This window comes from Vitis vinifera, chromosome 5 (genome assembly GCF_030704535.1).
Source record: "Vitis vinifera cultivar Pinot Noir 40024 chromosome 5, ASM3070453v1".
Taxonomy (NCBI): domain Eukaryota; kingdom Viridiplantae; phylum Streptophyta; class Magnoliopsida; order Vitales; family Vitaceae; genus Vitis; species Vitis vinifera.
This window is the reverse complement of record NC_081809.1, coordinates 12,494,037-12,510,596: the sequence shown is the minus strand read 5'-3', so window position 1 is coordinate 12,510,596 and position 16,560 is coordinate 12,494,037. Positions and strand designations below refer to the sequence as shown.

At 33.3% G+C, this 16,560-nt stretch overlaps 1 protein-coding gene across 1 annotated transcript; it reads right to left on the bottom strand.

The window, feature by feature from the left end:
* Nucleotides 1–960: 960 nt before the first annotated feature.
* LOC100264807 (sm-like protein LSM5) lies at nucleotides 961–15,789 on the bottom strand. The gene is made up of 4 exons (XM_002285632.3): nucleotides 15,641–15,789; nucleotides 15,337–15,460; nucleotides 1,317–1,389; nucleotides 961–1,232 (listed from the first exon to the last, which is right to left on the bottom strand). The coding sequence occupies exons 1-4, from the start codon at nucleotides 15,672–15,674 to the stop codon at nucleotides 1,200–1,202; spliced, it is 264 nt and encodes an 87-aa protein (XP_002285668.1). The 5' UTR covers nucleotides 15,675–15,789; the 3' UTR covers nucleotides 961–1,199.
* Between the last annotated feature and the right edge of the window lie 771 nt (nucleotides 15,790–16,560).

Below are 16,560 nucleotides of genomic sequence, written 5' to 3'. Positions count from 1 at the left end.
TTTGCAAATTTTTTTTTTTTAAATAAAGATATGTTTTAATACCTTAAGTTTTAAAAATCTTAAAAGTAATTTTCAAGGATGTAATGTAAGATCATATTCTATAAAAAATGTTACCACTATTTTTAATTTTAAAATAAAAAAATAAAAAATGTATTCTCAGTTTAATGTCACCATTATTAGTAATATCTTTATGATTATTACTTTGTATAACTCTCAAAATCCATAACTCATTATATTTAATCATTACTGATTTCTAACTCCTAAGACATTTTCCTTCTTATAAACCCCTCTTTTTTCCTACTCTCATTTTATTCCAAGTTGAACCTCTTAATGGAGTGTTTGTTTAGTATTTAAATTTACTATTAGTTGGGTTAACGATTAAAGCAACTGTTGGCCTGAATTTTATTATTATTATTATTATTTTATGCTTTAGTGTTAAAAAAAAAAAAAAAAAACCCACTACTGAGGAAGAATATTAAATGGAAGAAGAGGACAGGAAGAAAATGAAAAAGAATTAGGGTTAGAATTTTGAATGGGTGAGAATGAGAAGGTTAAAAAAAATGATATTCAAAGTGAGAAAACAAACATCTTAATACTTAATATTATTAAGTTATATTTATAATTAAATTAAATTAATTTCTATTTAGATTTAAGTGAAAAAAACAAACACCACCTGAGAATACTTTAAACTTCACAATCATTTATTTATTACTCAATTTTTGTAAGCTGATAGTTGTAGTAGCAAATGTGCGATGCATGTTAATTTTAATTCTCACCTAGTAGTAGAAAAATGTTAATATAAGCATACCCACACTTCAAAGAGTGGTGGCAAAAAGAAAGTATGGCATCTGAGCGGGCGTATGGAAAACATAGTGAGAGAGAAGTGGGCAAACAAGTTCATCACCAACTCTCATCACTTAAGGCGGAAAGAGGATAGGAGGAGAGAAGGAGAGAGATCAATATAAAAAGTCTAATTCGTTATGATATTTAGACTAAACCATACAGCCATTGTGTATTTTCTTCATCAGTCTTCCTCCACTCAACATGAATCAACTACACAACATTAGTCAGAAACAGGAAAATGGGCTAGCTTACGACCGACTCTAGTTTGTAGTTATCACAAAACACACCTGTGTCAAATGCCAATGTAGAATGTAGAATGTTGAATGTTGTTTGAGTAACACACAAATAGCCCCACTTCATTCTGGATCAGGAGACCCACCAGGAACCAGCTGCATTCCCACAAAAACCTTATAAGACATTTTGATTTGTATGAAAAGCACATGCACCTCTCATCAACACCACTATTTACTTACAATGGCAATATTGTTCCCGTTCAGCAAGATCTGATCCAATTTCGTGATTCTCCGACCTTCAGAGGTGATTTCGCTGCCACATACAAGTTCAGTTACATCAACATATTCATGAGGAAAAGAAACGTATAACATATTTCTAAAGCAATTCTATGACGTCCTAAATATAAACAAAAAACTAAAGGCATAATAAACAGAGTCACAAAACAACAATCAGTTCAATTCCTCATGTTAAAGAGAGAAGACAGAATAGAGCTGGGAAAATTTTGCCGGTCACACCTGCTTTTCTTTTGGATTTGGTTTGGAATTTATCAAAAGCAGCTTAAATGGTTGTAATTCTTGCAATATCTAACAAATCCTACAAGAAAACAAATTATTAAAGTCTCGTTTGGTAAAACTTCCTATTTTTTGTTTTTAAAAATAGAAAGTGGTAGTAACCTCTGTATAAAAACTTAAAAACTTTTACACAAAGTATGGACTTACCTCATGTTCTTAAAAGTTACTTTAAAAAATATTAAAATTCAAGGTAGTAAAAAATTTTTACTACCTCGATTTGTTTAAATAGCTTTTAGAAATCACTATCCTTTCAAGGGAAAGTCCATATGAATTAAAAATAAATAAATAAATTAGAAAACATGAAGCATATCCAAACAACACCTAAATTAATTAATTAAGCCTGACCACTTTGATGACTTCAAGCCATGGCCCCACCCCCAACTCGGAAAGAAAAGGGAAAAAAAGACAGTGGGAATCATACCACAGTGATTTCAACCAATCCCTTATGAAATATAAAGTCATCATTTCTTTCGTATTGTTCAGCAAAAAGCATAAATTTATATTATCAAAAATATATTCTAGAAATATAGATGATAAAATATGAACAGCCACTATTAGAAGCCTAGGCAATGGCACACACTGAAAAACAAGATACAGGATGGGAATTGTATAAATTGACTTCATTAGAGAATCAAGAGTTCAGTGTAATTGCAGTTTGCACTTCAAAACCAGTTGATACAACCAAGCAAAAGGAATATTCTTAAAATACAAGACATTTAGATAAAGCTCTTGCTTCAGGTGACTCCCGTAGATCTATGGTAGCTATATTGTCCAGACTTCAGTTATGACAATCATTCCATCCTTCTTTACCAATTATTGATGGGCATGCAAGTTTTGAAGCCATTGGGAAAGACCAAAATTAATTGAGGTCATTAAGCATGTCCTGAGCAAAAAGGTTAGACCACTTCCAAATTTGGCCAGAAAATCAAGTGGTCAAAGGTAGCACACAAAAAATGGGTGAGGGCAACAGTGGGATTGGGCCAAACATCATTAAAACTTCAAAAACAAGCATAGCATAGGTTCAAGTTTAGCACCTCTTCAGAGATCTTTTCTCCAATTAAATCCATATGATTCCCAAACATTCCCTAACCATCAAACAAAGAACTTCTATATCCCAATTTGTTTTAACAAGATTACAAATGATAGCCAAATTGGCTACAAATACCCCATTTATGAACCTTGATGGATTGAATGGTTTCAATGCATCAGCTTTTCCCCTACTTGACCATACCCCATGAAAAGCAAATTTTGTTCATACAGGTTGGCTTTTCTATCTGTTGCTTTATCATATTTCTGGTGGGGAAATAAAAGGAAATATATTAAGAAGAAGCATCTAACAGAATTACAAAAAAAAAAAAACAAAAACAAAGAAAAGAAAGATGCACAGTTATCAAAAAAAAAAAAAAAAGATACACCAGAAGACACAGGAAGAATATACAGCACATCATTAAACCAAACAAAATAGAATAAGAGGCCCAAAAAAGGCTTATCCCACAGCCCAACTATCAAAGAAAATTAGAAATGGCATTAGGTTCCCCTTCCACTCCCCCAGACTAAAGAAGAAAGTTTTCAGTGAATGGTGCTTAAGAGTCCAACTGCCCTATTCCTCCAAAAGTTCTCAAATTCCATTCTCTCCACAAATACCAAAGCAGCATAGGGGACCTTCATGCCTTTTTCTGTTTCTTTCCCACAAAGCTAACATGCCATCGAAGAAAAAAATTTGACCACTGAAGGTAGCACCCAATGAACTCCAAAAGACAGCATTTATGATACCTAGATCCTTCAATTTCACCCAACATACTATGTTGATACAACATGACATGGGTGTTGGTATGGAATCCTTGTTGATACTCCTATTTTATTTTAGGTGTGGCTATTTTTTTTTTTGATAGGTAAACGCACAAAGATATATTAGATAAAGGGTGCTTGAAAGGCAACCCAGAGCATACAAGGAGTATACAAACATCACCTAAAAAAGAACAAGCACTCACCGGCCCTCAATAAGAACCCAACCAGTCCACAAAGTTAAACAAAGTTAAGGGGCCTACAACTATAGAAGATTTAGCCCAAGAAAAGAGATTACAAACAAAGGAATTTTACTTTAGGTGTGGCTATTTAATTTTTTTCATTGATATTCTTTTTTTTTTTTAACTTTCTTAATAATAATTACATTAGAGAAAAAGAAGAGGAGAGAAAAGGGATTAGAGGAAAAATATGAAAGCTTTTAAAAAAAATGATGTTTTCACTTCCAATTTATTTCTAATTAATTTTTCTTTTATTAAGCCAAATCACAATACCCATATCCCCTTTTTGAATCCTTTTTAGCCGAGTCCCCCCATATCCTAAAATTTGAGTTCTAAAGGATTAGACACCTAGACACACACTTGCATTCAACAAGCGTAACCCTAATCCATGCAACATAGGATAGAAAGACAAAGGCTATAAACTTGTATCCTAATCACAATGGATGAGAAGGTGGTTTGTTGATTCCTCGTGCACACCCAACAGTTTATAAGTAACCATCCCCAAGGCCTAAGTTGGTTGATGGTAAATATCTTTCCTCACATTGCCTCCCAAGCAAAGAAACACACTTTGGAAGGCCCAACTGAAGCCACAGGAACAAGGTGAAAGGCAAAAAGATCTCCAAGATAAAATGCTCTTCACATGGCTTTTGATTTTATTTTGATTGATTAGAGCCATTTCTCGTGGCCCCACTAGAACTTGAATCTAGAACCTCCCACAACCCTGCCTCAACCCCTAACCACTTGAGCTACGTCTCAAGGGCTATTTCAATGCATAAGTTCTTGCAATTTAAAAAGTTGTCTTTACCTCCATTTCATTGTCCTAACTCATAACTACTAGAATGAGCCCTAATTCGTAGTGATCATCTGGCTTTCATGATTACTACCAAAAAGTGCTATTTTGTAGACCTAATTATAATGGTTTTAAGCACCTTTGTGTAGTAATCATATTCATTTAACCCAATTAATTCATTAAGGTCCTTAGTAATTGGTTTTAACCATTTTGTGGCAAGTAAACATGTTTTTATCAGCTTATGAATCAATTCAAGCATGCCAAATGATGGAAGAGCTACTTGGACAAGTTATGGCAAAGCTTTTGGAAGCTCAAATTCATGAAGAACCAAGCTTTGGAGCTCCATAGCCCTTTGCCAAAGTCGTTCAAAGTATGCAAGGAAAGAACAATGGAAAAGAGGAAAAGCAAGCAAAGTGAAGAGAAGCAAAGAGGACAGCAGCTGCAGTCTTCTTTGGCACTTTTGGAGCACTTCCCGAAGTCTATTTTCTACATGCTATATACCATTTCAAAGCTCAGGAAGTCAAGAATCCAACGCTTCAAACCGTGTACGATTTGGAGCTGAAATGAGGAAGATATGGCCTTCGGAAGACAACTGCATCAAGCTGAGGGATAATTTCGCACGATGGAAATCAAGGTGCGAATTCCTCAGTCCAAAGTGTGGGAATTTTGCACACCTCAAATCAAAGTGCGAAATTGGAACTCCAACGTGCGAATTTTCCTCTGTTTTTGCCGACTCCACACGAGATCTTTTCTTTTGGATATTTTTGTATAAATTTCCATTCTTCTCCTTGTAATCCACCAATCATAAGATTTCTTAGCTAGGAAGGTTGGAAAAACTTCTCTATTTATATCCCCTTGCATCCGTTGTAACAAATATTGAAATATTGATATATTGATATATAGATATAAAATACATATTACGTTTGACACTTAGAATATTTACAGAGCTCTCCCGTTTCTATTTTCTTAGTAGCCAAACAGCCTCTGAGGGCTTTTCCTCAGAGGATGATTGGCTAAAACTTTTAGTTTCTCAAAGTATGAATGTTATGTGATGGCTTGGATGCAATCCCATGGAAATTTCTCGCACCCAGAAGGTAAGGTAGTCGTTTTTCATTAAAGGTTCATTAATGCAAAGTTTGGTTTTTATTTCCTTTGGACAACTTCCAACGGCCAATACTTGATAAGCTTTTGGATTTCTATCCATTAGTTATCTCCTACGAGCTATTGGAAGGTGAGGTTTTCAATTCCAAGTTTTGCATTAATCCGTTAGAACCAATTTCAATGGCCATTGAAAGGTGAGTTTATCACCTGGAATGACTTTGAGTTGCCAATATTTGGTAAGCTTTTGGCTTTAGACCATTAGTTATCTCTTACGAGCCATTCAAAGGAAGTCTAAGGTGAATAACCATTGATGAAATTCACTACCATCTATTTTGCCATTTTAAAGGATTAAAACTTGATTTGCTAAATCCATACCGGTTCGGGAAGCAAGCATCACCATAGTTGCAACCCCAACGCGAGGAGCCTATCCTGAGATTTCCAATTTGCATAAGAGCCAGAGCATAGCTATCCTATCTTTGAGAAACTTGTTTTTACACCCTTTCATTTTAGTCTTTAATGTTAGCTTAGATTAGTTTAAATCTTTCTAAAAACATTTACATCTTCTTTTAAAGCTAACATCCATAAGAAAATCACCTATTTTCCTAATTTGAATATCACTTGTGTTTGCGAAAACCCTTCCCAGTGAACGATCCTAGAACCACTATGCTATAATAGCTTGGCTACTTTAGTAATAGTATTCAAGGTATAAATTTTGTTGATACGCCTTTAAAGCTAAGCTACCATGAGTCGAATCATTTCACCATCATGGCAGGCCTCATATAGAATTAACTATTTGCTCTTCATCATATAGGCAATTCATATTGGTTGTCCAATATAATTAGCTTTAATTGAAAATAATTCTTGCTATCATATTGAAATTGTAATTAATTTGCCTAATCCAACCATTCGACTCTATAGGATAGTTGAGAGGCCTTCCATGGAGGGTTGACTAGCTTTTTTTTAGGGTGTCTAAGAAGGTAACGACCTTATGAAGAACTTAATTTGAATTTTTGTCAAAGTTCATGATAGAGTTCTCCATTTTGAAGGAGGCTTATAGTAACAAAATGATGATGACACACAGAGATCCTCATCTTCTTGAGAGCCTAATGATGGCCAAGATCCAGTTTACCACTTCATTAAAAATATCAAACTTACTGATTTGTGTGCAATTTGTATGGTTTATTAAAGCTAAAATGATTTTTTTCTCAAGACAAATGCATGCAAATTAACTAATTTAACCTGTATTTGTGTTAGTGTCTCCTTTGGATTCAATGTTGGAAGTTAGAATTTGTGCAGAAATGAGATGTTTTACAGCTTTGACATTAATCCAAAGAAAGCGAGCAAGATTAGGAGGAGAATTGCAAGCAACTAATGAAGGAATAAAGCATTTCAATATCACAATTGACACTACAGTGCTCATTCAATACATCACAATTGAGGGAATGGCATATTGGAATGATTTTCAACAAGAGCACCTTGTCTTGAAATACTGAAGGACGATGAGATTTTTATACACTAGTGGTGTCAAATTAATTTGATAAAGAGCAAAAGTCTCTGGTGATATGGGCAACAACATTACCTAAATCGGATTCACATTTTAATACAGGGTGACATGGAGATGTTGGTGTTGACAGGTATCGGTTGTTGAATGGTATTTTGACAAGAGCTCAACTTACTGAAAGGGATTGCAGATAATTTCGATATGTAAATTGACAACTTGACACTACAATTGAAGTATCGAGAGGTATCACGCTATATTGAAATATGTTTTGATAGACCTTGAACTTTCTGGAACATTTTATGCTCACAATTGATAAGTGAATGCATTTCAACAATGCTCAGACATTCCAGACTATGTATCAAGGAGTATCAACAGTTATCGAATTGCTGAATTCAATACTAGGGGCTAAAGTAGAGAAGTAAGCGTTTGTTAAACTGTGTATCGAATTTATGTTAGTATCAAAATGATATGAGATTTGTACTTATGATGTTAGAACTATTGTTTCAGTATTTAGATTTTCTTAAGATTAGTTTTAACCACGTGGCAAGTTAGCATTGAGTAGAAGCAAGGTATCTTTGCCTATAAAATAGCTTGTTTGCTTAACCTTTTAGGAGATACTAGATGATAGATAGAGTTAGAAATTAGAGAGAGTTAGTTTAGATTTTTAGTTTTGTATTTTTCTTTGATGGAGAGATTTCCTATTTCATTTTCTTAGCTGCCAAACATGATATGCGCTGTTGAAGATCTAGTTATCATAGCTAGCTGTTTGTTGATATTTGGAAGAGCAATCACCTGCAATAACAGAAAGCAAACGGTTGCATTTCTCTTTAATGTTCTTCACTGCACTCTCTTTTAGATCTAAGATTTCAGCACCTTAAGTTTGAATTCTTCTGATTTTTAATTGTTTTTTTTTTTTTTTTTTGATAAATAAACACGAGATATAATAACAAAAGGCAAACAGCTACAAAGCATACAGGAAGTATACAAAGTAGCCTAAACCTCTAAGAAGAAGCAGTGAAGCAAATCTGATATGTCCAGTTTTAGAATGAAATAAGAATGAATTTGAGTATAAATTTCAATTGATAAACAGGAGATCTTATCCTAAGTTGACTAGATCTAATTGTGAATTGATCTTTCCAAATATCAATTTCTTAGATTTCTGTAAACATACACTCCATTCATTGCTCAATTGTAAAAACTGAAAAATTCGATTCTCATCTCATCAAGTATTACATTGCTTATTTCTTTTTGAAAGAATGATCTCTGGATAAAATACAACTGGTTAATATAAAAAACCTGACTGCATATAGTAAATCTTTACGGAAATGACCTAACCAACTAAAAAATCCTTCTCAATTTCTAAAGAAAAAAAAAAGGAGGTTGTTTTGGTTTTGAAGTTTTTAGTATCAGCAATTACACTGGATGATTTTGAGAACTTAGCTGTTAAATGACCTTTTAAGGATAAAACTATCACCAGCAGAAAAAGCACAAACCACTAATCATATTGTTAAGGGAGTTGACTCAACAGAGAGGAAAAAAGAAGATGCCATTTACCAGGAGAGTCTCCATAGGTTAAGTTTCCTTTCTATAGTTTGTCAACTTTCTTTAGGTTTCTAAAGCCCATAAATAAGGTTATCTATCCTTTGATGATACTCCTACAAAACCTTAATGGGACTCTTATGGTTTTTCCTTCTTTCTCTTTTTAACTTTCTCTATGTTCCATTTCTTCTTCCAACTTTATTTTTCCCCCTTACTACCATAACCTTAATTTATTGCTCCCCTATTTAAATCTTAAAATAGTGAATTTGTAGCACACCTTATTCTAAAAATTTGATTCTACACAACCATCTTATGGTTGTGCTACACCAATTTTTATACCAAAGGAAAAATTCTTGGATTAAAGGTATAAAGAATAAAAGCTTGGAGCAATTTACTCAAGAATTGTCTCCAGCTTGCCTATATATGTTATTCTTTGTTTAGCATTCCCAGCAAGGTCAAGCTAAGACTAGAGAAAAATTGAAAAAGACTTCCTTTGGGGATGCAAGGCTTTGGAGAAAAAGATGTGTTTAGTTAAATGACTAATTATCTGTAGGAAGCAACAAAAAGGGAGACTAAGCATTAGACACCTTTCTTCACTTAATAGAGCTCTCTTAGGAAAGTGGCATTAGAGATATGCTACAAATGGAGAAGCATTAGGAACAAGGTCATTTAAGGCAGGTATGGCGAGGGAGAGGAGGGTTGATGTTCTTGCAAAGCAAGGGAAGGGTGTGGAGTTAGGGTTTGGAAAAACATCAAAAGCGGATGGGACTTAGTCAATAGTAGAATTTCTCTTGAGGTGGGAAATGATAAGAGGATGAAGTCTTGGAATGATAGGTGGTATGGGGAGGAACTCTTACGTTTGTTTCTGCCATCCTTGTATGTCTTAGCATCCTCAAAAAGAGGCTTGGATGACGGATGTTTGGAATGATTTGAGTGAGAAGAGCCATTGAATCTTTATTTCTCTAAAATGATTGGGAGATAGATAATGTTGAGGCTTTTCTTTCAAGGTTGCAAGAAAGGTCCGTGAAGAGAGGAGAGAAGAGAAGGTTAAAGTGGTCTCAAGGGACTCAAGGAAGGGGGTCTTCTCAATCAAATCCTTATATTCCATTTTGGAGTTGGGATCTATAATCTTTCCTAATTGGCATTATTTGGAATTCTTAAATCCCATCAAAAGCAAGTTTTTTTTGCTTGTGAAGCTAGTTGGGGAAAGGTGTTGACTTTGAATCGGCATCATAAGAGAGGGTGTTCATTGGAGAAGAGACGTCTTCATTGCAAAAATGAAGATAAATCAAATATCACATCCTCTTATGACGTGCCACAATTAGGGAATTAAGGCAGCTGTTGTTTTCTCTTTTCGATGTTGTATGGGCCTATCATTTCATGGTTAGAGTCTTTTAAGTTGACATGGCTCTTTAGTGGGAAGAAAAAGCAAGGTTTGGCGAGTCGCTCCCTTGTGTATTTTTTTGAACAAAATGGAAGGAAAGGAATTGAAGAACGTTTGAAAGTGAGGGGAAACTAACTCAATCGCTAAAGTGCTCTTTTTAAAAAAGTCTAGCATCCTAGGTTAGCTTGTATATAGAAAAAAAACTTAATGCCTTGAATTGATTTTGTAGATTAGATGAGATCTAACTATGGGAAGTGATTTTTTGTGTCCAATCTCTATTTGGCAAATCCTTTTGATTTGAATACATCCTGTGTACCATGGTGTATAGCTTTTCTTTCAATTATTTTATAATATATTCTTGCTAACTTATCAAAAAGAGAGAATTGTTAGAATTGTTTCTAAAAACATTTCCAAGAAGCAAGACGCTTCTTCAACACAAGGGAATTTCTACCACATAAAAATACAAGAGGCCATCATGAAAATCGACAAACAGCTAGATAAGATGGCGAAGCTACAGGAAAGTAGTCAGGAAAAATAAACCATTGAAGAAAGGGCTTCGATAATCAATTTGGTCAAGTGCTTGCAAAAAGACCACTTGGATTTAAGAAAAGGTTGCTTGGATTTATCCATGGTTTGTTTATTCCTTATCTTGAAAATCTTAGTTCTTTCAAATAACAAAAATAATTAGAATTCAAAAATAGGATTTGGTTTATCTCTATTTAAATATATGTAGCAACCACTTGAATAGCCATGCAATAGAACACTTGAAGAGAGGCAATTAATCATGAGTAATTGAGCATGGGGTATAATGGGAGACAATGATATGACCAAGAAATTCGTACACTTGCAGTTGTTCAAAATTTTGGAAAACTGAACTTGACAGCCTTTTGTTGGTTGGCTTATGTCCATGGAAGGTTGCTTTGGTCTGTTTAACATAAAAATATAACAATCCAATTTTTATGAAGGCAAAATTAAAAATGTAATGCATCTATGAAGGCATAATATTTAGAATTAACAATATAAAATAAGCCACACCCCAAAGACATGTTAAATGATGATGATATTCTCTTTTAGATGAAACACCCAAAAGGTTAAATTTTTCCTAATCTCTTACTTTCTACTTCACTTTCTTTTCTACCATAAAGTAGGTTCTCACCTTTTGGTGCCTTCAGTTATGATATGTTTTTCTCAGCTATAGAAAAAGAGCAGGATCTTTTATCAGTTTTCATCTTCCTAGCAAGAGGGGAAGATAAAAGTGGAATGCCAACTAAAATAAAGTAGTTGTGCCCATCTACAGGAATCACACAGTGGACATGAGTAGGCTTTGTGTATAGCATACAGGTTTTTGAATGGCATGCTTTATTGCGAATATCCCCTAACCACAAAACTCTGTGGAAATTTTGACTTATAGTAGTCAGGAGGCTAGAATAGCATCCTGTGGGTATTGATTAAAGCAAAGGGGTATTGGAATGTGAGGTTCACAAAGAATTTCATGATGAGGAATTGTTTGCAATTAACTCCTTTATGGGCCAAGATAAGAATGTGGAGAATCTGGAGACTCTGAGTAATGGAGCATTATGCATTTATTCTCTAGTTTGGATAGCCCCTAAAGAAGGAGAAGTTTCAGCCAAGTCATTTTTTAGTGCTCTCCCAAGTGGAATTGATGTTAATTCTTGATAATGCATTTCAAGAATACCTTGACATCTTCCAAATTAAATTTTGTGTACTAGTGGATGGGTAGGGAAAAAAAATATCATGCCTAGAAAATTTTTTCCATGCTATGCTTGAATTTTAAAGTTGCATGGGTTCTTCCCATAACTTTTTAAGGAAGGGCTTTCAAGTTGGCATGGTATGCTTATCCTATAGAAATAGGAGAACAATGAGAAGGTTGCTTAGCTTGGAGTTCATGGGGAAAAAAAAAAAGAAAAAAAAAGCACTGATTTGAAATGTTGTGGAGCTAAAGGAAGGAACAGGATAATGTCATTGCAGGACTTTGTTTATACCATGGAACCTTTTTTTTTTTTTGATAGGCAAATGCAGAAATATATTAGAAAAGGGCACCTTGAGGTAATTTATACCATGGAACCTTGTTAGCCCTATTTTAAAAAAAAAAAAAAAACCTCTGTTTACGTCTCTCTGGATGCTCCTTGAATAATTCCCATCCACAACAGTTATGCTCCCTGTCCTACTTTCTTTATAATTCTTGCTTTATAAAGATTTGAGGTATCACTTTGGAGAAAATTTTTATAAAGGTCTATCAAACCTTATTGATAAAGAGGATCCAAAGACAAAAAAATTTCACCTGCATCCATGTATAAACAAAATTGCCATATATAAGCACCATCCATACAAACAATGACTAATGGTCCTCTAAAAGGCAGGTTATTCGAGTTGGACCCATGTTGTTTTAAAACTAATCACACATAAAAATTAAGCACCCAACAACACTTTTTGCTATGTTTGCAAAAGGTCTCCACCTAGCAACATGATGTCCATTTCCCCATCTCGGTGCAACTCTACCAGGGAAATATATATGAACATCTGGATCCATTCCATTGCATTAGTCCCCCACATAGAGTTCTATAATCATAGTTCTCAACTTGGGAAGTCATATCATGCATTGTTGTCATTTTTCCATATTGCATATCTTATTGTATGGTGTATCAAAGTTTGTTTTCATGTTGAAAAATAAATATGAAAAATTATATGTATATAATATTTGATAGGCAAACAAATATATAAATACATATGGATATATTTATGAAACAGATATCACAAGAATGAGGCATCAAGCGAGGCAAAACCAATCTCAGCGAATGGATAACAACATTCAAAGAGGTTAATAAAGACATTCATCAATATCAACCATAAGCAAATATTTAACACTATAACTTTGACGAAATCAAAATATAACATGTTTAAGGTGTCGATTCATTATAAAATCCAAAAAATAAACTTTCCAAACTCGTAATTAATAATTTTAACTTATTACATCCTAAAAAAATATTATTATGTCAAAAAATTCCAAGTTCTTACCATTCCCCAACCAATATAGCAGAAACAATGATCACAAAAATAAAACTATATGCTTATTGCTTGCAGGGACTACTGATGTATATGTGTTTATATGCTATTTTCAGACTTCTTACAGTCTTAACATGTGTTCATTCAAAATTTCAAATAACACATCAATATTCATTAGTATAGTGATTATACATAAGCTTTAACATTCAATATCTACATTCAACAATACTAGTATAATGTTCTGTATGATAATTCTCTTCCTTTTTCATCCAATTTCTTACTTCAAAGTACCTTTTACAATAACATAAGAATATTTTCAAGAAAAAAAATTCAAATTTGATTTTCCTTAACTAGTCAACCATTCCTGTATCACATTTATCAGGTGTGTAGCCTTTTATGCATCATAGTGCACCATAAGATACACTTAAGAGGCAATACATACAAGAGGGAGGTATTATTTTACCTGAAAAACATATCCTAACGCATGCATCTTCAAGAATCTTACGTTTATAACAACTAACTCATAGTTGGTACAAGCAGTTTTGATAATTTCTTGAAAGTTATCAAACTTTTTAATCCTAAGGTCTGTTTGGGAAGCCTGTAATTTTGATCCATTCTGGACATACCCACTTACTACCTCTAAAGATAACTAGTTAGCTGTGACTGTTATGAAAACCAATTAGCTGGAATATATTTAGGCTGGTTCTGAACCAGAGTCAGGGAAAAGAAATAAATTTAATTATTATTATTGTCTAAGTTCTAGTTTTAGTTTTACTAAACTTAAAAGCGGAAAACATTTTTTTTTCTTTCTATTTTTAATTCTTTCAAATGGCAGCATCAATATTTAGTTTGAAAATTTAAAAATAAAATAAAATAAAAGGTTTTTGCATTTGGTAATCAGTAATCGCATACCAGCAATTGAAAGAAAGAAAGAAAGAAATTGAATTCAATATTTTCAAAAAAAGAGAACTCTTTCTCTAGATGGGTACTTCAATGCATACACCTTATCATCAAATTCCACATAACTAAATCCCATCTTGGCATCTAATGAACAGTTGACATGCAAAATCAAAATCCCCCAATTTCAATAACCATTACACGGTGTTCTGAGAAGTCAAATACCTACCATGCACCTAACCAAACATCTTCCTAGTAATCAAGGATGAAAATATTGGTATTGACCAAAATATCCATGGTTTGCTTTTATGTAAATATCGATAGAAATTTTGATTTTTTTAAAAAAATATTAAAAAATAACACATAAATTGATAAAATAAAATAAAATAAAATAAGTGAAAATTTTGGATAAACTTTGACATATGCTAGAATAATTAATAATATACCAAAAATAAAAAATGTGTTGATAACAAATATAACTTTGAAATAAATATTAATGTAGAGATAAAAATTATATTTCATTGAATTTTAATACTAGGAAACACATTGTATTATATTTAATAAGAAAATGATGATCTACACCATCCAAATTTAATTAAGGACATAAAAAAATTGATGACATGTTTATGGTTAATTTTTTTTTTTCTTTTATTTCTTTTGATAATAGTTTTTCAAAATGTTTAGTATTTTGTTTACAAGTTTATGTTTCACTTTCACTTAACTACCATACAAAAAACACTAGGAGAAAAAACTCATTAAGGAGATTATCATGGTGATTTTTATTTTTGCAACACAAAGCTTGAGGGAATTTGAACACAGATTTATTTATTTTTTACTCTGTTTGGAAGACAATTCATCATTTGCTTTTTCACTTGTTCAAATTATCTTCTTCTTTACTTTCTCTTTGTTGCTTTTTCATCTCCCATCCAGTCTTGTAATAAGCACATTTTGGTTCTGCTTTTTTCTATGTTCGGTATTCTAATAATCCGAGTCAAAATCCAAGGAAACAGATTTTATTTTTATTTTTCTGTTTTCCCATATTTTCAGAAAATTGCTGCCATCTTTTACAAAAACGAAAAAATCAATGAAAATATAGCAGCTAAGTCAATTGCTTTAGGAAAAAGAATCACATTTTTTGTTCTTCTTAAATATGAAAAAAAAAACAGAAATTGGGGAATCAAACTGGTCAAACTCCCACATCTTTAGCATTGCCCTCCCATAACCAGCATCTTAATCTATTTCCTCATTGATAACAAATTTATCACAATATTCTTGACACGAACAAAACTAAGAACCACTATATGGATTAGCAAATTAGAAGACAGCAACAAATCGATACGATTAAAGAACTTCAACACACAAAATTCTCCAAAGCGGACAAAAAAGGAAAAAAAAATCAGACAATAGAGAAAAGAGAAGGGGTTTACTATTCAGTCACGTCTTCCAGAACCATATTCACGTAGACATCGAATCCCCTTAGGGTTCCAACAAGCTCTTTGTCCCCTTTCATTATCACCCATATTTTCGACCCTATGCACCGATCAATCAGCTCTGCAGCCCCCAGCTAAACTAATCAGTTGTCATCACTTAAAAATTTCAAAGGAGAAAAGAAAAACCCTATCTTTGGTTTCCGAGAAAATGAAAACCCAAAAATGGAGAAAGCAAGGAAATTTTAAGTTCATCTTGTTTTTCTGCGTCTTCTTAGCAGCCAAACAAGTGAAAGAATGGTACCTGATGGAAGGAGTTGAGAGGGATTCGTCGACATGGCTACTTCTACTATCAACAAAAGCAGAAGCGAAAGTGCCGTCAACACTTCTATACGTTTAGGTAAAACGACACCGTATCTATGGAGAGTGGTGATTGGGAAGCACTTACTATACTTTTCAATAGAACCGGAACAATCAGCGAATTAAAAAAGTTGCTGATTCAGACCGGTTGAACATCAGTGACATAAATATAAAATACATATTTTATTAAAAATAAAAATAAATTAAAAAAATTATAAATATAAATAAAATTAAAAATCAATAATATTTATTTTTTATCTTTTATATAAATATATTAATATTTTAAGTTTATTAAATAAAACATATAATATTTAAATATGAAAATACATATTAAAATGGTACAATCTTATGTGGTGCATTTTTTTCTCAAAAAAAAAAATAATAACTCCTTAAACTCATCAATTAAGATTCAATCAAGGGTCTATTAGGCTTGATCTTGACTTTCTCATATTGAGAATGAATGCATTCTTCACACTTAACTCTCTTTCTCATACTTATGAAGACACTTGTGTTGAAGCTTCGCCAACTGAGAGCGGTGCTTCTCCCTTCTTCCCTGCAAAAGATGTTTGGATAAGTTGTCCGAACACACCCTCCGAAACCCAAGTCAGATGATTAATATCAAGTCGAGAGATTGCCCCCTTTTTGGAGCTAAAGAAGGAGTTTATATTGTGTGCATACCTTGATTTTGGGCTGGAGGAGGGCTTTTATAGTGTTTGGAACGGTGTCACATCTGTGCTGAGGTGGCTTCTTGACTTTCGCAGTCATGATGACAACATAGTTGATGACAAAGCAATCATCACCCTTTAGGCTGTTGATAGGGATTGCTAGTGGGGGTGACCTGATGGTTCATTTGTCACCTCAATC

Excerpts from the sequence above, each read along its gene's own strand:
- LOC100264807 (XM_002285632.3), bottom strand. The coding sequence starts at position 15,674 with ATGTCGACGAATCCCTCTCAACTCCTTCCATCAG. Across the intron at positions 15,461-15,640 it reads CTCTCAACTCCTTCCATCAG|AGCTGATTGATCGGTGCATA; the intron begins GTACCATTCTTT and ends TGGGGGCTGCAG. Across the intron at positions 1,233-1,316 it reads ACGGGAACAATATTGCCATT|CTGGTTCCTGGTGGGTCTCC; the intron begins GTAAGTAAATAG and ends GTGGGAATGCAG.